At 38.9% G+C, this 22,857-nt stretch overlaps 1 protein-coding gene across 2 annotated transcripts in view; it reads right to left on the reverse strand.

Moving 5' to 3' along the window:
* PHF20 (PHD finger protein 20) overlaps positions 1-22,857 on the reverse strand; it is a 150,663-nt gene that overhangs the window by 58,495 nt on the left and 69,311 nt on the right. For both annotated transcript variants that reach the window (XM_026009784.2, XM_026009785.2), the window contains exons 5-9: positions 17,912-17,991; positions 13,901-14,288; positions 8,669-8,782; positions 7,540-7,728; positions 6,848-7,027 (exon numbers count right to left, since the gene is read on the reverse strand). In XM_026009784.2, the coding sequence (XP_025865569.1) occupies positions 6,848-7,027; positions 7,540-7,728; positions 8,669-8,782; positions 13,901-14,288; positions 17,912-17,991 (951 nt within the window). The remainder of the gene's footprint in view (positions 1-6,847; positions 7,028-7,539; positions 7,729-8,668; positions 8,783-13,900; positions 14,289-17,911; positions 17,992-22,857) is intronic.

The raw sequence follows: 22,857 nt of genomic DNA on the forward strand, positions 1-22,857 counted from the left end.
AATTTTTAAAGATGAATGTTGATTAAGAACTTAGGGGTATGAGCTATCAGTGAGAAACATTTTGGATTTCATGAAAAATTTTATTTTTTTTTAATTATTTTTTTTTATTATTATTTATGATAGTCACAGAGAGAGAGAGAGAGAGAGGTAGAGACACAGGCAGAGGGAGAAGCAGGCTCCATGCACCGGGAGCCCGACATGGGATTCGATCCCGGGTCTCCAGGATCGCGCCCTGGGCCAAAGGCAGGCGCCGAACCGCTGCGCCACCCCGGGATCCCTTCATGAAAAATTTTAAAGGGTGGCTTATATAATAATTAATGTGATTTTTTTACTTTGGTAAAATATATATGTAATAATATTGATTGGATGTATATTATGATCATAACTATATTTCCTAAATACTGAAGGAAAATAAAGTATATTTAAAATTTTTTTAAATATTTATTTATTTATTCATGAAAGACACACAGAGAGAGAGAGGCAGAGACACAAGCAGAGAGAGAAGCGGGCTCTATGCAAGGAGCTTGATATGGGACTCTATCCTGGGACTCCAGGATCACACCCTGGGCCAAAGGCAGATGCTTAACTGCTGAGCCAACCAGACGTCCCTAGATTTAAAATTTTTAATTTCAATATTGTAAATTACAATAAATAAAAGTAAAAGACAAGTGATAGACCAAGAAAAAATAAAGTACAATGCATATAAAAGACAAAGGATCAGTATCCATAGTATACAAAGAAAATCTGGCAAATCAATAGTAAAAACCACTCTACAGGAAGTGAGCAAAGAAAATTCAAAGAAAAATAGATGAAAAATATTCTATAAACACATGAAAAACTGCTCAATATCATTTAAAAACCCCACATAGGGACGCCTGGGTGACTTAGCAGTTGAGCGTCTGCCTTTGGCTCAGGGCGTGATCCCGGAGTTGAGTCCCATGCAGGGCTCTCTGCACAGAGCCTGCTTCTTCCTCTATGTCTCTGCTTTCTCTCTGTGTCTCTCATGAATAAATAAATATAATCTTTAAAATAAATAAATAAGTAAAAATAAAAAACCCCACATAACTTAAAAAATGAAGTCTTGTTTCCAATATTAACATTTTTTTCAAATTTATTTATTCATGAGAGACAGAGAGAGAGAGGCAGAGACACAGGCAGGGGGAGAAGCAGGCTCCATGCAGGGAGCCTGATGTGGGACTCAATCCCGGGGCCTCCAGGATCACACCCTGGAATGAAGGCAGGGCTAAACTGCTGAGCCACCCGGGCTGCCCAAACGTTAACATTTTTTGAGAAAACTTAAAATATGAATGATAGCTGTAGATAGCAAGGATACAAGGGAAAATGTGCTCTACCATACTTTTGGTCACAATATTAAGTGGAATGGTCTTTTGGAGGGTAATTTGTTTAATGCCATTTAAAACGTGCATTCTGGTACACCTGGGTAGCTCAGTGGTTGAGCATCTGCCTTTCGCTCAGGGCCTGATCCCAGAATTCTGGGATCAACCCTCTGCCTATGTCTCTGCCTCTCTCTCTCTCTCTATCATGAAAAAATAAATAAAATCATTTTAAAAATAAAATAATAATAATAAAATAAAAAGTGCATTCCTTCAAATCCAGCAATTACACTAAAAAAAATTATCTCAAAGGGCTATTCACCAAGTGGTCAAAAATATATGCTTAAGGAATACCACTGCATCATTGTTTGAAATACTGACTGCTCAGCAAACACTCTAAATGTCCATCAAAAGGGAAATGGTTAAATACATGATGGAACATTCTTTTTTTTTTTTTTTTAATTTTTATTTATTTATGATAGTCACACACACAGAGAGAGAGAGAGAGAGAGAGAGAGGCAGAGACATAGGCAGAGGGAGAAGCAGGCTCCATGCACCGGAAGCCCGACGTGGGATTCGATCCCGGGTCTCCAGGATCGCGCCCTGGGCCAAAGGCAGGCGCCAAACTGCTGCGCCACCCAGGGATCCCATGATGGAACATTCTTATAAGACACTAACATTCAATCATTAAAAAGAATGAAACAGGGATCCCTGGGTGGCGCAGCGGTTTAGCGCCTGCCTTTGGCCCAGGGCACGATCCTGGAGACCCGGGATCGAGTCCCACATCAGGCTCCCGGTGCATGGAGCCTGTTTCTCCCTCTGCCTGTGTCTCTGCCTCTCTCTCTCTCGCTGTGTGACTATCATAAACAAAACAAATTAAAAAAATAATAATAAAATAAAATAAAAAGAATGAAACAGGTGTACTGACAAAGACAGATCTCAAGAAGACTATAAGTCAGAGAACAATAAGCCTAGAATTAATCCAACTGTATTTAAAAACAATAAAAATCTTTAAAAAAATAAAATAAAAAAATAAAAACAATAAAAATCTTAATTGTTTCCCTACCTATGTAAACATATAGAAAAGGATCGAGAAAGATAACCAGTAACAGAGGTTTACCCAAGGGGAAAGAGCAAGATAGAGGACACTTCTCACTTTAACTCCTAATACCTTTATATTGACATTTTTTATGATGAGTAGATCTATGACTTTCATACTGCTTTTTAAAAAGGAAAATAAAAATAAATACACATACACACAAAAAAAGTGGCTTAGATATTCTTCACTGTAAAAGGCAAAGATCAAGATTTATTCATATTCAGGGCCATCCTGGACTCTGAACATTAACCACAAATATAACATTATAGAAATGTTACATCCAAGTAGCTATTAATGCAATAAGCAATCACTATTTAAAGAAAAAAAAAATCCCTCTGTGTAGTCATGAATGTGTACAAATTCCTAAGCTGTCTAGTACATAAAATTTTCTCTTTTAGTCATGTTAGAAAAGTTCACATTGGAACATCCCTTTTGCATACAACCATTATAAACTGGAAAAAAATTATAAACCAAATATGAAAAGGCACTAAAGAGCAACAAAAGGCAAGCAGAAACAAGAGTCGGATATTTGGAATAAGAGAAGGGTACTAAGTAAGTTTCCCATATTTTAAGGCTTTTCACCTAAAGGCAGGCTATAGTCAGTGACACTGGTAGCTAAAACTCAAGAAACCTTTAATCTTACTGGTTGAAGAAATAAGAGAGTAGTTCAGTGCAACTACAACAGCTAGAAAATGAGGGAGAAAGTCCTAAAAATAAGAGAGCCACAAAAGGATGGCCTCAACTTCTTCATATAAACTCTGCCTAAATCTCTGGCTGATTTGAATGTACAGTTTCAAGCGGCCCAGCAAAAGCTAAAAGAACTGAGCAGAGGTTTCAGCTGCTGCCCACTGCAGGAGAATGAATCTGGAATCTGAGTTCAGCCAAATTAATTGCCTTTGCGAACAAAGAAATTAACATTCTTTGGAGGAACATATACAACCCAAGCTCTACAACATATCAGACATCATGTGCAGGAGGGATGCAATCCAAAATATTAAACATATGAAGAAAAGGGAAAATGTGATCCGTGGGCAAGAGAAAACTCCATCAGTGGAGATTAATTTCAAGATAATAGATGTTGAATTTGGTAGACACTGACTTTAAAGCAACTATTGAAACTATGCTCATAATGAATATACAGACTCCAAGGTCTCACCAGAGAATCTAGAGGAAAAAAAGGGAATTAATTCTAGAACTAAAAAACATTAGAAATAAAAAACTCACTAGATGAGCTTAACTAGATGAGGGAATTAATTCTAGAACTAAAAACATTAGAAATAAAAAACTCACTAGATCTGCTTAACAGCAGATTGGAATTGAGAAAAGAAAGAATTTGAAAATAGACATTATTCAATCTGAAATAGAGGGGGGAAAAAGTAAAACAGAAAAGTCAACAAGTCCTAGTGACCTGTGGCCCAGTATTAAAAGGGCTGACCTAGGGACGCCTGGGGGGCTCAGCGGTTGGGCTTCTGCCTTCAGCTAGGGGCGTGATCCGGGAGTCCTGAGATCAAATCCCACATAGGGATTCCTATGGGGAGCCTGCTTCTCCCTCTGCCTGTGTTTCTCTGCCTCTCTCTCTCTCTCTGTGTCTCTCATGAATAAATAAGTAAATAAAATAAATAAATAAATAAAATCTTAAGCAATAAATAAATTAAATAAATAGGCTAACCTAATTCTAACGTGAAATCACCAAAAAAGGAAGACAAAAGAATAAGACAGAAAAAAATATTCACAGAATAATGGTTGAAATTTGAAGAAAAACACTGATTTTCAAATTCAAGCTCAGTGACTCCCAAACAGGTTAAAACACACACACACACACACACACACACACGCACACACACACACACTATAGACAAACTGCCAAAAAGCAATGATAAAGAGAAAAATCCTAAAAGCAACCAAAGATAACACATTACAGAGGAACAATATGAATGATCAATAACTTGCCTACAGAAACAGAGGCCAGAGGACCATGAACAACATCTTTACAGTACTTAAGCAGAAAAACAAAACAAAGCAAACCTGTAAACCCAACATTCTATACCCAGTGGAAATAATCCTTCAAGATTGAAAGTTAGGGACACCTGGGTGGCTCAGCGGTTGAGTGCCTGCCTTTGGCCCAGGGCATGATCCTGGAGTCTCAGGATCGAGTCCCACATCAGACTCCCTGCACAGAGCCTGCTTCTCTCTCTGCCTATGTCTCTGCCTCTCTCTCTGTGTCTCTCATAAATAAATAAAATCTTTTAAAAAAAGATTGAAAGTTAAAGTTGTTCAGATAAACAAAAACCAGAGAATTTGTCACCAGGAAACCTGCACTATAAGAAAAACTACAGGAAAATTTTTAGGGTGAAAAGAAATCTTCAGGAAGGTATGTAGAACTGGAAATGGTAAATATGTACATACATAAGCCTCTTTTGTCTTCCTCATCTTTATAATACACAATTATCAAGAGCAAAAATTATTAGGCTGTATTGTGGGTTTACAGCATACATAGATATATCATGAGACAGGTAGAACATAAAAGAGGGAAGGATTGGGATCCCTGGGTGGCGCAGCGGTTTGGCGCCTGCCTTTGGCCCGGGGCGCGATCCTGGAGACCCGGGATCGAATCCCACGTCGGGCTCCCGGTGCATGGAGCCCGCTTCTCCCTCTGCCTATGTCTCTGCTTCTCTCTCTCTCACTGTGTGCCTATCATAAATAAATAAAATTTTAAAAAAATTTAAAAAAAAAAAAAAAAAAGAGGGAAGGATTAATGGGCTACACATTTTATATAAAGTGGTTCAATATTAAAAGTAAACTGTGAAAAGTTAAGGATATATATCATAATCCGTACAGTAACCTCTAAAACAAATCCTAAGAAGTATAGCTAATAGATAAATTAAAATGAAATTTGAAAAAGAAATCAATTAACCTAAAAAAACAGGAAAGATGGAAAAGAACAAGACACAGGGTAAACAGAAAACAAAAAGTAAAGTGGTAGATCTAAAAGCAGCAATATCAATAATTACATTTAATGTAAACAAACTACACATTGCAGTTAAAACCAAAATCCGGGATCCCTGGGTGGCGCAGCAGTTTAGCGCCTGCCTTTGGCCCAGGGCACGATCCTGGAGACCCGGGATCGAATCCCACGTCGGGCTCCCGGTGGATGGAGCCTGCTTCTCCCTCTGCCTATGTCTCTGCCTCTCTCTCTCTCTCTCTGTGTGACTATCACAAATGAATAAAAATTAAAAAAAAAAAAAAACCAAAACCCAACTAGGTACATACTATCTACAAAGGACACACCTTGAATTTAAAGACACAGTTACGTTGAAAGAAAAGTGGCAGCAATAGGTACACCATGCATACAGAAAGCAAAAGATAGCAAAAATACCTGTAGTAGTATCACATAAGGCAGACTTCAAGTCAAAGCCTATTACCAAAGATAGCATATTTCACATTTACAAAGAGGACAATTCATCCAGAGGACACAACGATGATAAATGTCTATGCCCCTAATAACAAAACTTCAAAATACATGGAAGCAAAACTGACAGAATTCTTTGGAGAAATAGACAAATAAATCCACAATCATGGTCAGAGGATTTTAACATCCCTCTCTTGGTAATTGATAGAATAAGATTAAAAAAAAAAAAATCAATGAAGATATACGTTAGAAAAATATCAATCACCTTGACCTAACTGACATATATAGAACAGATATATAATAGCAGAACACACATTTTTTTCTTTCAAGTGTATATGGAACATTCACCCAGACAGATCATATGCTGAGCCATAAAATAAGTCCCAACAAATTTTAAAAGCCTGAAATCCTACAAAGTAAGTTCTCTAGCCAAAATGGAATTACACTACAAATCAGTAATAAGGTATCTCTAAAAACTGCAATACTTAGAAATGAAACCACACACTTCAAAGTAACCCATTATCAACAAATAAATCACAATAGACCTTGAATTGAATGAAAATGAAAATACAACATCAAAATTTGTAGGAGGTAGGTAAAGCAGTGCTTAATCAGAAATTTGTAACTTTAAATGCTAATACTGGAAAAGAAGATCTAAAACCAGTGACCTAAGTTTCTAGGAAATGTAAAGGAAGAAAAATAAGATCAGAACAGAAATTTTTAAAAAACCAAAAAAATAAAAAATAAAAAAAGAGAAATCAATAGTATTTTAAAAAGACTGAAATTAAGGTAAAACATTGGTTCTTTGAAACCATCAACAAATTCATAAATCTCTAGCTATACTTATCAAAAGAGAGGGAACACTAACAATATCAGAAATGAAAAGGATATAGCATGATAAGGTAGAAAAAAACAGCATTAAAAAAGTCCATTTCTTTAAATTCACAATCAAAGCAGAAGCCAAAGTATATGTAGAAGAGGATTAAGTTAACACTAAATAGGAACCTGCCACAGTAGAAATCTCTTGTAACTCAGCAAGAGGAGAAGTCGGTTCTGTCTTCATACTGTTTTCTCCCATTGACTTGCAGTTCAACTCCAAGCCTGCAGCCCCCAATCCATCACCAAAGGAGTGGCAAGTCAATGCAGATGAGACCTGGCCAGCTTCCAAAGGAGATTTCAACTGACCTAGAAGAAAAAAAGAAAGCCTAGGGAACATATATATATAATCAACCAAAAGTTCTACAGCAGACTAAGATATCTAGAGACTTTTTAGAGGAAGCCATTTACCTCACAGCACAAAAGAATACATTCACAGGTTCCAGCACATATAGCCAGAGCTATGAGCATCTCAAAGAAAAAGTCCAATAGGAGATCAAAGCAAATAGAGGATTTTCTGGAAGTGTTGACAAAAAGGCAGAAGCACTGGAGAGAGATGGCACCAGAAACACAGAGGACTCTTTAAGTACTATACCTCCAGCCCAACATTCAGACATATACAAGTAAAAGCAATCACAAACATGTACAGAAAGTTTGTCTATTGAATCACCAATGAAGAACAGTATAAAAAATACTGCAACCCATTCAAAATCTTAATTTCAACACCATCTAAAACTTGTAGAAGGCAGTATACAATGATTTAGATTGGTTCTCACTAGACAGACAAGCTAGCAAGACAATTCTAGGACAAACTGACTCACCTTCTTCAGATTCCTTGGTATTGGATGATGTGTTTTGCAAAGGGTCAGTATTAACAGTATCAACCAAATCTGATACAACCAAGTCAGGATCTAGGATCTCGTGCGTCCCATTAGTGGACAGCCTGGAGGACCGTCTCCTTGTTAAGTCTTTGTCAGTGTTTTCCGAATAGGTTTTTGACTTTTCCTGGGCTATAAACCATTAAGAGAATTATAGTCAAAAACCCAAGAAGAAATAACTCTGCTATTACAGATTTCTGGGCTGATTACCTCCATAAGAGCTTTATAGAAACTTCCAGAATATTAAACCAGTGGTAAAAGGAAATATCCTCTTTTAATTTATAGTCTTGAGTAAAGGCAGTCCCTCTGGCCAGGATAGAATCATCCTTATTCATGGTCTGAAAATCTCTTTTAAGGTCATTGCTCCAATCTTGACAACTAAGTTTTATTTTGGGGCTTCCCAACTTAAAAAAGTTTATGTACTAATCTCCAGAGTCAACAAGGTTTATAAAGCCTTAGAACTATCACATACTGTTTTTTGGAGCCAAAGTATTTTTTTTTTTATCAATAAATAGCATTTCTCGGGCAGCCCAGGTGGCTCAGCGGTTTGGCCCTGCCTTCAGCCCAGGGTGTGATCCTGGAAACCCGGGATCGAGTCCCACATCGGGCTCCCTGCGTGGAGCCTGCTTCTCCCTCTGCCTGTGTCTGTGCCTCTCTCTCTCTGTGTGTGTCTCTCTCATGAATAAAGAAAATCTTTAAAAATAAATAGATAGATAGATAGAGAGAGAGAGAGAGAAAGATAGATAGATAGATAGATAGATAGATAGATAGCATTTCTAAAGTTTCATTCAACATATGAAATCTGTCCCTTCCTAAGCCATTAAATTTCCAATGGAAATGTAGTTTATGAGTATAAGGAGACACCGCTGAATGCAACATAAATATAGTTTGTGCTTTGGGATTTATTTTTCTTCAAGCAAAATTCCTTCTTATCCAACCCAAACCATACACATTAGCTCCTGTGATCAAAAACATTAGAGCCTATATATAGGGAATAGGAAACATGAATACAGGGGAGGCTGACTCAATCAACATCAAGTTCTAGCCACACATACATAAACTGGAAACTCACATGAATTTTTGTCAAGCCGGGGACGTTTTAATGGGACTTCACTTCCTTTTGATATTTTCCGCCTTCTCAACTCCAGTGTTATTGGTTGCAAAGTTTGAGAGTTTGAATCCACAGCTATAGTGTATATAAAACCACACAAAAGAAGTTATATAATTTCTTCATGTCTAAACCTCGTGATTATATATAAATATATATATAAATAAAACACATACACACACACTTGCATGGTAAACAATCAGAAGTGTAATGGGTAAGAAACTACTTCCTTATGAGATGCTAATAACACCCTGTAGATTGACCTCCTTCATCTCTCGCCCTTTTTAAGATTTATTTATATATTTAAGTAATCTCTATTGGGTAAAATGGGACTTGAAGTCACGACCCCAAGATCTCTTTAAAATACTAAGCCCCAACATGACTACTTTTTTTTTTTTAGATTTTATTTATTTAGGGGCGCCTGGCTGGCTCAGTTGGTTAAATGTCTGCCTTCAGCTCAGGTCATGGTCTTGGGAGTGGAGTGCTGGGATCCAGCCCTGCTTCAGGCCCCCTGCTCAGCGGGAATCTGCTTCTCCTTCTCCCTCTGCTCCTCCTCCCACCTCCTACCCGCCCCCACCTCCACATGCCCCTTCCTTAGGCTTGCTCTCTCAAATAAATAATCTTTAAAAAAAATTTTTTAAATTTATCTTAGAGAGAGAGAGAGCATGAGAGGTGGGGGTGGGGGTAGCAGAGGGACAGGAAGAAGCAGAATGCCCCTGAGCAGGGAGCCCTACAATATGGGGTTCCATCCAGGACCCTGGGATCATGACCTGAGCCAACGGCAGACAGTTAACTGACTGAGCCACCCAGGCACCCCCAACATGACTACTTTAAAATATGAAGATGCAAGGCCAATAAAAAAGTAATTTTTATCACCATCAAAACTTGACTTATCCAGGGATGCCTGGGTGGCTCCGCGGTTGAGCATTTGCCTTTGGCTCAGGGCATGATCCCAGAATTCTGGGATCGAGTCCCACATCAGGCTCCCTGCATGGAGCCTGCTTCTCCCTCTGCCTATGTCTCTGCTTCTCTCTCTCTCTCTCATAAAAAAATAAATAAATGAAATCTTTTTTTAAAAATCTTAATAGAAAAAAACTTGATTTATCCAATACTCAGGAAATCCAGTATTCAGGCTAATTCCTAAGATGTATACTTGGGACTACAGCTTGAGTATTGTTTTCAATCTCTACTTGCTAAATTAGTTAGCTTGGCATTGGTTTTAGTTATGAGGGACCAAACAGAATGTCAACATTTATAAGCTCTTAAAAACAATTCCAGAAAAATCTCAGATGCCTATGCTATTTGATAGTTAGCAAGGTTGCTGATCCCAACAAATCCAGCTCTGACATAATTTAGCAGTGCAGAAACAAAATCCTTGGCTAGTACTCACTATTTTTAAACCCAATATTTTTTCATCAATATTTTTTTAAAGATTTTATTTATTTATTCATGAGAGACAGAGAGAAAGACAGAGAGAGAGAGAGAGAGAGAGAGAGGCAGAGACACAGGCAGAGGGAGAAGCAGGCTCCATGCAGGGAGCCCGACACAGGACTCGATCCCAAGCCCCCAGGATCATGCCCTGCGTTAAAGGCAGCGCTAAACCGCTGAGCCACCTGGGCTGCCCTTTTCATCAGTTTTTTTAGGATTTTATTTATTTATTTATTTATTTATTTATTTATTTATTTATTTGACAGACCAACAGCATGAGAGGGGAGGGGCAGAGGGAGAGGGACAAGCAGTCTCCTGCTGAGTAGGGAGCCCAATATGGGGCTCGATTCCAGGACCTTGGGATCATGACCTGAGCTAAAGGCATAGACGCTCAACCAACTGAGCCACTCAGGCACCCCTGAAACCCAACATTTAGGAAACTCTCCCAGTCATAAAAGATGAGAATCCAAAAAAACAGAAGAAAAAAACAAAAGAAATGAAACTAGGAAGCTTTGGGGGGAAGGCAGGGCTAAGGGGTCTAATGAAGGCTGAAGGGAGAAAGAGGAAGAAAGGGGGAAGGGGTAGAGTGGGGCACAGAGGGCTGTGGGTTTGGGGAATGGGGAAGACGACTCCACTGAAGCCCAGTAGCTTGAGATAGGCCATGTTGAAAGGCCCAAAAAGAGACAGGCCTGAGGTCTGAGGAGGCAAACCTAATGAGTATGCTGAACTCTTTGGCTCTTCCTGTATTCAATTATTCCCAATGTGCCAACATTATTTTGTTCCAAGTGGTGAGAACTTGGAAATCATACACATTCCAAATTAAACACAAATACAAACAACTCTCCCTAAATAGCTCAGATTCTATTCCAATCAAATCTATAAATTTAGAGAGCCCAATGCTCTACTGGGTCAACGAACTTATTCCAAACAATTTCAAAAGGAGATTTGAACTACATATAAGATATTTGATTAGCATTCTTCACTTTGATACCACATACGAACCAGGGCTTACACAGAACATTAGTGTTTCCCAAACTCTTCTTATGGTAAGAATCATCTAGGAAGGATGTTAACAATTCCAGAGATTCTGACTGGGGACAAATGCCTCAAGCAAACCTGGAAAACACCATTTCTCTATTATATCAATCCTATCTGGCATGAAATCTTACACTTACACAATGAAAGCAATAAACTGAATGCCCCCCCCCAACTTTTTCAATCTGAGCAAAGTAATGTGGCTTCAAAGGAGCAGTTGGCAAAGTTGAGTACAACGACCCCAGCACATATTTTCCCAAGGGTACAAGCCACAGCATGAACAGCTAAAGAGGAATCCATTTCAGAGCACTCAATTCCCATATATATGTTTTCCAAAGCTGAGATGAGGACACATCATACTTCTACCAGTTTTCATTTTCTACCCCTCCTTACATAAATGCCCTTCTCCCACTTAATTAAAAACACCTGCCTAGGGGATCCCTGGGTGGCTCAGCGGTTTGGCGCCTGCCTTCGGCCCAGGGCGCGATCCTGGAGTCCCAGGATCGAGTCCCACGTCGGGCTCCTGGTATGGAGCCTGCTTTTCCCTTTGCCTGTGTCTCTGCCTCTCTCTCTCTCTCTCTATGTCTATCATGAATGAATAGATTAAAAAAAACAAAACAAAACAAAACACCTGCCTAACATTCATCCTACATATTATCCTGGTACACTGCCCGGGGGTTTAAAACCTCCAGACTTTGTCCACTGGAGTCCCTCATTTGAACACGGAACTCAAAGGATGTTTCTCAATTCTCCCAAGTATGGTTTACAACTAGTACCATTCTCCAGGCACCTGGGTGGCTCAGTGGCTGAGCATATGCCTTCGGCTCAGGTCGTGATCCCAGGATCCTGGGATCAAGTCCCACATTGTGCTCCCCACAAGGAGCCTGCTTCTCCCTCTGCTTATGTCTCTACCTCTCTGTGTGTGTCTCTCATGAATAAATAAATAAAATCTTAAAAAAAAAAAAAAAAACTAGTACCATTCTCAGTGCAAGGAAAAGAAGTCAATTCATTATGGATGCCTTGGGCAATTGGGGTTTAATTCTCTCCCAGAACCCCGTGGAGAAAGCCAGTGAATTGAGGTCAGTGCTGTCCAACAGAAACATAACAAGAGCTACAAATGCAAGTCACATGTGCAATTTTCAAATTTTTACTTTGAAAAGTGAATTTAAAGAATATATTCTATTTAACACAATACAGCCAAAACCATTTTGACATGTAATCAACATAAAAAATTATTAATAAGATATTTTACTTCTTTTTGTACCTAGTATTTGAATTCCAGAGTATATTTTACACTCACAGCACATCTCAATTCAGACCACCCACATTTCAAGTGCTCAACAGCCCCATGTGGCTAGTGACTACCATACTGGGTATTGCAGGTCTAGGCCATAATTAGGCCTAGAGACAATTCCAGCATGCTCAGCTTTTGAGAGCAAAACTCAGTTACAACAACTGAAGGATGGAGGTGGCTTAATTCATGTGGGAAGGAATCAATCTATATCTAATTTCCTACCTTAAAATTAGAACACAGATGTGAGGGCATCCCTCTTGGGTCCCCTCCCTCCTCAGGAGCTTTGTACTATCCCTTTGCTATCACTCAATAAAACTTAAAAATCAAACTCAGATGTGAGAAGGCTGTCTCCTGGGAATGAGTACTAATATTTATTTTAAGTAAATTAAGGCAGACTTTTTTCCCATAGAAATTAAGTCTGATGTAGCTGCCTGGATTGATAGGACTCACTTCATATTTCACATCATGCAGGACCAATGAATGAGCTAACTCTGTAGTTCTGCAGTTTTTTTGTTTTTTTTTTTAGTTCTGCAGTTTTAATGAAAATCTATTTTATGTCATATTTTATGTCTTAAGTATATCATTTGCAGCTATTTAAACTTGTGAGAAAAATAGATATCACTCTAAAATGTACTAAAGGATTCAGTTTTTCAATATTCATGTAGGAGATATGCAAGCAAGAATGTGTGAAGCCCACTGCCAGATTATCATAGTCTGCATTCACTCTAGCAATCCTAAGGGTTCTTCATGCCACTGAACTGATCTAGAGAAGGAGTGTTTGACCTAGGAAGAAATTCAGGACGTGTTTTACTGTTGGTTGTTCTTGAAGAATTCCAAATTTCAACTTTTTAAAATAGCTATACATTCTTTCCTAAATCTGTACCTTTTAACTTTTACCAATTAGCCATCTCAATTTTTTATTTAGACTGTGAAAATGTCCAATTCATAATCACTCTCCAGAGAGTTCAACTTCACAACGCACCCATGTTTCCCCTAGGTCCAGTGTTCTTTAATCCAGCCTTTGTCAAGAACCCACATCTAATTACTTCTTCTCTTTCAGGTCTCTCAGGAAAATTATTATTTCCTAATCCCTGGTTCTACTAAGCTTACTTAAACTGAGATCATTCAAATAGGCACAGGGAAAAGGCCTTAGCTTACTAGGTTTTACCATATAAGCTGAAGCATCTAGTGAACAGTTATGTACCACCCCAGAAGCTTAGTAGTCAAGGACATGTTTTCCAACTTACATTCATCTGGATACATGCCTCCCTTAAAATCCAACTCCACAGACACAACTTGTTTTCAGATCACAGGATGATTCAAAGTCAGTCACAAAAATGAAGAACTGAAGTATGGAAGTGATAAAGAACTACCAAGAGTCACAGAAGAAAACACTGGCATTGCCCAATACAGACACCAACCCCCCCTAGTAAACTCACCAGTAGGAGCTATGGAAGGGGGCCTGCCTCGTTTTCGTTTTGGCTCCCTCAAGTTTTCTTGTGGACTCTTCACAATGTCATTTTCAGGTTTTTTATCCACTTGAGCATCTCCAGAGTACTCTCTGTCATTTTCTGAAATATTCTCCTTATCTTCCTTCTCGTTCTTGGGAAGGCTTTTCTCAGACACCTTCCCCTTTTCAGAACAGATTAACTTTCCTTCTTTATCAGGCTGCTTGGGTCGCTTTTCTGTCTTTAAGGCTTTGTCCTCTTTGTCATTCTTCACATTGACAGTGGCTTTTCTTTGCTCTTTAAACTTCTCTCGTTTATCAGGAGATGATGGAAGACTTTTGTGATCTGTTTCTTTAGGCCTAGCATTACCCACAATATTCTAAAATGAGCAAAATAGCGATGAAACACACTTTGTGATTACTTGCAAATATTAAATCAGATGACTTTTTTTTGCAAACTTATGAAGACAAATTAAAACAAGACATATGCTATGTCACATAATGGGAAGAACCACTAAAAATATCCATCCATACTCTGAAGCTTGAGAACCGATCCTGAATTTTAAAAAAAGGTCATGTTCAATTCTTTCTGAGATAGAGTGATCTCCCATATTTTGATTAATAAGTCACTAGATAATTAAAGGGACAAATACCCCAGTGACCTCTTCTGCAAAGCAATCTTTCTGACAGAGGTATTCTAAGAAAATGCCTCCAAGCTACACCCTTCTCATCCCAAACATGACTACACAGACCCAGGGCCTTTCAGAGGCCCGGGTCAGTTTGCCAGTGGATGCTAATGCCCTGCGTAGAGAAGAACACAAACTAGTAACTGGAGGCTGAACAGGAAAGCTATAAAGACTGTCCAACTCAGAAGCAGGGTCTTTGTTTCCTCAAAGAGGTAGAGACTGTGCCCAATCCAACAAAGGTACCTACTGTGCTCCTAAACTACTAAGTTTTTGTCCACTGGACAGAAGTACTACTTCTTGGTTACTTTCCTCCTAAATAACTTTTTAAAGAATTCATTCTAAAAACCTGTGTCCTAGAAGAACTGTCTCATAATAAATCTAGCTCTGAAAGCTCTGGACTTTCTAAAACTACAATTAAGTTTGTGTATGTATCTCTCTTCCAAGACCTCTAGAGAACCACCATATCATGTTCACGTGGAATCCCCAGCACCTAGCACACACAAGACACACAGATCTCTCCCTAAAGCTGGAAGCAGTGCCTAAATATTCAGGGAATAAATGTCTAATTTGTCTCATCAGGAAAAATAATAAGGAGAATCCTTGTGATTAGAGCCTAGAAGGAAATATTTTTTCAAGCCCCCAAATTTTCTGAAAGCAGGTTTGAGAACAAGCACTCCTCAGTAACTGCTGGCAGAACTACAAATTATAACCACCCTGGTGGAGAGAAAAAAACATGTTACCAGTTTGTGTCAAAAGATTAAAAGTTTATACTTTTGAACTAGAATGAATTCCTAGAAATGGAATTTTCTAACAGAATAATTGGATTTGTACATCCAGATTTACAAATATCCTTATAAGTGACCATTAGGTAATTGGTTACACACAGTACAGTTAGAGGCATATTACAGAAGCCATATTCTCATTCATTATTAAGAACTTAAGAAAATGTTATTTCGTTAAAAGAGCAAGATATACCCCCTTTAGAACAAAAAGAGAGCAAAATGTAGAACAGTAATACACTATATGACCCCAGTTTTGAAAATATATTTAACAAAAAACACAGGATATACACCAATATGCTAAAAGCAATTGTATTTAGACAACAGAATTATATCATTTTTATTTTCTTTGTGCTTTTCTATAGTTTACAAATTTTCTACAGTTAATGTATTATTTTTATAACTTCAAAAAAATGTTTCTAATATATAAATTATCAAAACATTTAGAGGAGTATGATGACACAGAAAAAAACCTCAATCTATTCTAATAATACATGAAGAAAGCTTTAAAAGTTGTCTGTGACAGATATTTTTAAAAAGGTAAAGCTTTGGAGATGCATGACCATCCACTGCCATGGCCAGACCAGGGGCTACTTTCCACCAGCTTGACTAGAGCCGGAGGCCTTAGGCTTGGCCTCCTACAAGATGCAGGACCCCCAGTTTCCAGATGCCTAGGGGAAGGAGCTCTTCGACAAGGCCAACAAACACCACTTCTTACATAGCCTGGCCCTGTTAGGGGTGCCCTGTTGCAGAAAGGCCCTGGGGGCCGGGTTACTCCTGTCTGGAACGACTTTATTCTGCACCAGCTTTTACCATTAGGCAGAATGGAGACTCAGCATCCATACTTTGGCCCCTGTGGAAGGAAGACTGCTAATCTTGGGCTAGCTTATCTTGGCTCTCTGAGCTTCCTTGTATTTAATTTTTGGGTACTTTTTTAAGAGTTGAAGCAGGGAGGGGATTAAAAGAGAAAAGCATATTTTAAAAAATAATAATAAAAAGAACCCTAGATTCTTAGAGTTAAAGAGAACTGAGAAGTCATTTACCCAAATACAATGCTGTCTTGGAAGAAAAACACAAACACAAGCAGGAACCATGGGCCTATACCTGACCACCTTGCAGGTTGGAGGTGAGGTGAGAAACTCACGGATAGCTGGGGATTGGGAACAGAAGCACCCACAAATCCACACTGGGTAAGGTGCTCATCTCAAACCCAAAGCCCCACGAGTGCTACCAATTTATTCAAGTGTGGCAGAGTAAACAGCTGACTGTTATCTAGACTTCCATTTGGGGAGGTTCTAGATACAATCTGACAATTCTGAACAAGTTACTAATATAGTCCTCTATCTATATTAACTCATTCCACAAACTCAATAGAAAAATTGCCAAATTTAAGGCCAAAATAACACTTTATTTATTTTTTAAATTTTAAGTAACCTCTACACTGCATGTGGGGCTCAAACTCACAACTCTGTGATCAAGAGTCACATATTCTGATTGAGCCAGGCACTCCATAAAATAACATTTTAGAGTACTATACAGTAGCTCCTTAGATGCCAGAGGGGCAAATAATCACAGAGAAAACACCTTCAGGGCTAAAGCTTTATAACTGTTTCAATTTTCTGAAAAGGAAGGCTAGCAAAAGGCAAAAACATTAAGGCTACCTTTTAAAGATATCATTTATCAAAAAAATGAAAGATATTACGTATCACAATCCTTTGAAATCACCAAGTATATGTACAGAAGAATTTACTAAAATTTGTGATAAGTAGAAGTATTTGATCATAAGAAAAGACCCAACAAGCTCCAGCATCACCAAATTACTGTCACATCAACAACTACCCATAGAGGTAACAATTAGTAACAATCAGAAGTTTTAAGAAATCAATATTCAAATTTTGATCTTGCTTTCCCCTCACCTATTTCATTTAGGCATAAACATGAAAAAGACTAAAGGGGGAAAAAGTATGAAAAGAGTAGACAACATTTCCAGATAGCTCCTATTTCCAATATCAAAACTCCTGTCCCATGTTCAAGCAAACTATGTGTGGTGACTGGGACAACAGGAAGTATAATTTTTAAACCAGGCATATCTAGCACAAGTAATTGCCAAATTCAAGCCAAACCATAGTTCTGAAACCACCAAGTCATGGTCCTGAGCTGAAGGACAAAGTTAGAGGAGGAGAAAATACACTTTAGGCTTCCTCAAACATTAGCAAGTTCCCTATGATAAGTAACAGCTCTAGGGATATGGCACAGGGAGAGTGAAAAAAAGAATAATAACCCAAAGAGGTTTGAGAAAAGATAAGGAATACATGTAACAGGAAATGGCAGAGACACAAATATTAATAATTTCTGAAAACCTGTGTATGGCTTTCTAGTGAAATTGTGTCAGGTGAAGGAAACAAAGACTTTGCCATCATAAACAAATGTAAAAATGAATGTTTTGAGAACAAATGTTTCTCAAATGTCTGTATTTGAGAAACAAAACTACAATGTTAGTATTATTCATACCACAAAGCACAAAACCACATTTCTCACCTGATCTTTGGAAAAAGCTTTGACATGAATATGTTTGACAGTCTGAACTACTCCATCATAAAATTTCACAGTGTAAGTACCTAAAATTCAAGAAGATATCATGATTTAACTTGGCAGTTTCATGAAAGCAACAAAACTTTTCAAAGCATAAACACAAGGGAACTCCAACCACAATAATAAATGTATGAGAATTAAAATCTTAAGAAACACATGCAGTTATTTATGTCCAAGATAATAACAAGTATGCATGCCTGCATTTCTTAGTCAAGATTACATAGTAAGTTTTCTCTTTATCTATACAGATCAAAATGCATCTGATTTCTGATGGAAAAACAGAATTGCACTGAATTTAGTCCAAGAACAAAGAGCAGTAAAACAATTAAGAATGTGAGGAAAATGCACATTTATTTATTGCTTGGTGAATTAATTTTTTATCAATTTTTATTTTCTGGGCTTAAGAGTGGTAATATCCTTTAAATCTTAAAAGAAACACGAGGGCTTACTAAGGATATTATATTTTTAGAGGTCACATTAATCTCATAATCCATATGAATAACCTCATGTTACAGTATCTAAACAGGGACTTGGCCAAAACACTAAATGATCCCTGCAACACTGTCAGTTTTATTCCATTAGAAAAGAAATCACTCTGCTATAAGACTGAAGCCAAAAATCCAAATAATCTTCCTCCCAAATAAGGCATCCAACTACAATACAAAAGTTCTCATTAGTTGCACTCGAACCAACTCTTTCAAACTTTTGCATCTTAGAACCCACCTTTCCCCCGTCCCCCACCAGAACTTTTATTTTATTTTTTAGGTCCCAGGAATTAAAAAAAAAAAAAAATCATTGTTAATCTTGTCAAGATTACCAGTGAGCTACTGGTAATCACCTAATGGTTTACTATTGGTAAACATCATCAGTCAGTTTTCAAGATCAATTTCCCACCAAAAAGAGAAGGGAAAAAAAGCCCAAGGGCTGACAGCAAAAGAATGCAACAAGGGCTAAACCTTCCAGCTAATTACCTCTTTATAAATTCTCTCCCCTCCCCACCTCACTCCAGCTCACCACCAGTCTGAAATAGATAGGGCCTGTCAATGGCTAGCTACCTCTAATGAAAGCTTTACTCTGTATTATTCAAAGTCCAATTCAATCTTAGCTCAATTATTTTCCAAACCTTGTTTGACATTACCAACATATAATACCGCCCAACTCAAAGGGATGAGCTACTTGGCACCTAATGAAGCTGCCTTGTGACATTTCCACCTCCACATCATCATCAAAGTATTTTCCTCTCTAAAATGTGCTACTCATTGATCCTTAAGCACTTACCTCAAATGACCACAAGAGTTCTGTAAAAGCTTCCTGACTTCCTAGCTAGAAAGATTTTTCCCTGCTCTGATATTCTCAAATACTCATTTTGGCACCTTGCCTGCAGGGTCTCAACTTAGGTCTACCCTCACGGAGAAGGCAGATCCCAAACCAAAGGCAGGCTCTCTAAGGCCAGGGACCACATCCCACACTGATTTCTCTCTCACACAGCATCTGGTCCACTGTAGACCAGGGCTTCTCAAAGTATGGTGCCCAGACCAGCAGCATCAGCAACTCCTGCCAACTTTTAGAAATGTAAATTACCAGCACCACCGCAAAAACTCCATGTGTTTTAACAAATGTTTCTGGTGATTCTAGTATACTGCCACAGAAAATTAGTAATTACCTATTGAACTTTACATGTGGTAATTACAAAATAAAGTTGATTATCTGTCACAAGTGTCACCAGCACAGAACAAAGTGGCTAGTAAACTAGACACAAGGATATATAGTGATGCTTGATTGGTTAAAACAAGCAATTAGACATCAGGCTATGATAAAGGATTCTACATAAAGCCGCTCAGCAATAACTGATGAGTTCTTACAACAAAGGCCTGGGATCCTATCTTTCTGTCTCTATTGTAAGGGCACTGGCAAGCAAAGAAACAATGATAAGCAATACTATGGAACTCTAAACATACCCTTTTCAAGCAACCATGACATGGTTCTGGCCAGCCTGAGGATGGGGGCATTAAGAATCAACTCTCATTAAATCTTAAATATCAAGTGTGCCAATGAAACACCCAAGCCTATACCCCTTCAACTATCTTACCAAGAAAGAAAGCTCTAATTATATCAAAATGAAAACTGTCTATTTTTATATACGTTTCAAACATCCACAAGGACATTTTCAGCTATTTGTGGTAAATTTTAAAGCTTACTCCTGATGGCAGGCTCAAAAAGGAGGCCTTAAATGAAGGGCTGTGCCCTGAGTTCCATAAAGAGCTAAGCAGAGTTGGGATTAGAAGCTAAGCCTCTCTGCTGACCTCTGACCAATTCTTCTTCCACCACCCCAAACTGCCTATTCCCCAAGTCCCTCAGCCTAAAGTCCAAACCACAGACCAGAGCATCAAAGGCCACTCTGAAATGACTCACACTATGGCCAAAGGTACTAAGGGATCACTGTCCTTAAGAAAGCAATATCCTGGCCCTGACCCTTTTTACTTCCAAGGTCATAAGGGATCATCTCAAAACTTTCTCCCTTGATCATGTACACAGCCTAACTTGGGCTTCAATAAATCAGAAGGAAAAAAATAACACATCCCATGGACAATGGTGGCCCAGGCCTATTTCTGAGAGGCCTCACATCTATTTTAATGGTTCCTATACAACTGAAAGAATGTCTTCCTGGGGTGCTTGGATGGCTCAGTTGGTTAAGCATCTCCCCTTAGGCTCAGGTCATGAACCTGGAGTCCCAGGCTCCCTGCTCAGTGAGGAATCTGCTTCTCCCTCTCCCTTCCTTCCCCACATAGAAGGTAAGAGCAAAGCTAGCACCTGCATGTGTAGGCCTAATCTTCCTTTTATTTCTGTGCAAAGCTGTTCACACAGTCCCCACATTTCAAATGTAGGATCAGTTACAGCATGAAGAAGACAAAAAATAGTAACTGCTTCAACAAGAGACTCTAGAAATAAGATCATTTCTATAGAATCTCCTGTTATGAATGCAGACTTTAGGCACTGGACTGAAGATTGAACTAAGGGAACAGGGGACACGTGACTTAAAGAATATGAATAATTTCAAGGAAGAGGGACCTGATTCGCCTGTTTACTTGAGTTAAAGAATCACAGATCAACAGGAAGGAACAATTCCTCATTTTGTTGAAAATGAAAACCTACTTTCTGTTTCCCCCAGAGAACGTCGTGGAGAGCAGTGAGGCCCATGACTGGGGACACAATGCCCTGACACAAAAGTGGCTCTGCCATCTCCAGTGTAACAAAGGAGAGCTGAGCAGCCCCAGCAAAGAGCTGAGGTCAACTCACTAGAGATAGCTTCTGAACAAAGATTTCCTGGAAGCAGAATCCCATCCTTTACACCAGCACAGATGGAGGGGCTAACAAGGCTAACCATGGGTGGCTGCCTTCACATGCAATGATGCTTGACTGTCACTGCCAAAGAACTACTGCAGGTGAAAAGGGCTAAATAACATTGCACTGTCCTCCCCAGTTTCCAAGTGCTTAATTACTCCTTTAAGAAACTCTAAAGTTGCCTTTTAGGTATGTTTCAACTATGCCAGACTCCCAGCCCCAGCAGCCTCAATACTCAGCCTCAGGAAAACCAACAAGAAGGTTAGGAGTGGCAAGAAAGTGACCCCAAGTCTTCCAAAGATTAATCTATAGGGTGTGACTTCATTGTATGCCCAGCTTCTCCTAGCAGAACCAACAACACAGAATGACTTTTATAGGAAATAAAGGGGGTACCTTGCCAGCAGAGCTTTTCCTCACAGTGCCATTAGGCTGTGGTGGCCTCTGCTGCAGATGAAATGGAGGCAGAGTAGAAAATACCAGGCAAAGAGTGAAAAACAGAACCCAGCATTGTCTTTCTCCATCCTGCAATTACTAGAATCATACTAGAAACATACTAGAACTAGAAACTGTCCACCAGCTCCCATGGATAAAATCTAACCCAAAGGCAGCACCTAAAAGTCATTATTTCAAAATCAGGCACACATCTGAGATCTCATAAAGGTTAGCTTTCCTTCACAATCCAAAATGTGGCAATAATACTACCCAGCCAATTCCACTAACTTTCAGGATTTCCCCTCCCCTTTCCTCTCCTCTCCCTTCCAATTGGTCTCAAGACCAGTTAGGACTTCAGACCCAAGAACTCTAAGGAAAACTGGTTCTGGTAGAAATCTCCACTCATACTCAATGTCCTTCAGTTAACTAAAATTCACTGGACAGAATTCAGATTACAAAACCAATATTATTAGGGTGGCAAATGACTATTTTAGGGATAATCATTATATGAAGACTCTCCCTCTGATCATTTTAGCTCATGGAGGAAAAAAAAATATTTTTTAAACATTATATTTATTTATTCATGAGAGACACAGAGAGGAGGCAGAGACATAGGCAGAAGGAGAAGCAGGCTCCCTGCAAGAAACCTCATGTGGGACTCAATCACTGAACCACCAGGGCTGCCCTGAAAATATGTTTTAAAACAACTTGCAAATCTCTGGTTGCCCCCGGTTTAAAAGACATTTAAGGGCAGCCGAGATGGCTCAGCGGTTTAGCGCCGCCTTCAGCCCAGGGTGTGATCCTGGAGACCTGGGATCGAGTCCCACGTCAGGCTCTCTGCATGGAGCCTGCTTCTCCCTCTGCCTGTGTCTCTGCCTCTCTTTCTCTCTGTGTCTCTCACGAATAAATAAATAAAATCCTTTAAAAAAATAAAAAATAAAAGACATTTAAAAATCTTAACTATGGCCAATAAGGTGACCAATGACTTTTAGTACTTAAATGATTATTTCAAAAAATTCCAGACCCATCCACATACACACACACACACACACACACACACACACACACACAAAACAGTAACTGCAGACAGGGGTCCCTCTCTCCTCCCATTATGATTT

Source organism: Vulpes vulpes, chromosome 14 (genome assembly GCF_048418805.1).
Source record: "Vulpes vulpes isolate BD-2025 chromosome 14, VulVul3, whole genome shotgun sequence".
In the NCBI taxonomy this organism is placed as follows: Eukaryota; Metazoa; Chordata; class Mammalia; order Carnivora; family Canidae; genus Vulpes; species Vulpes vulpes.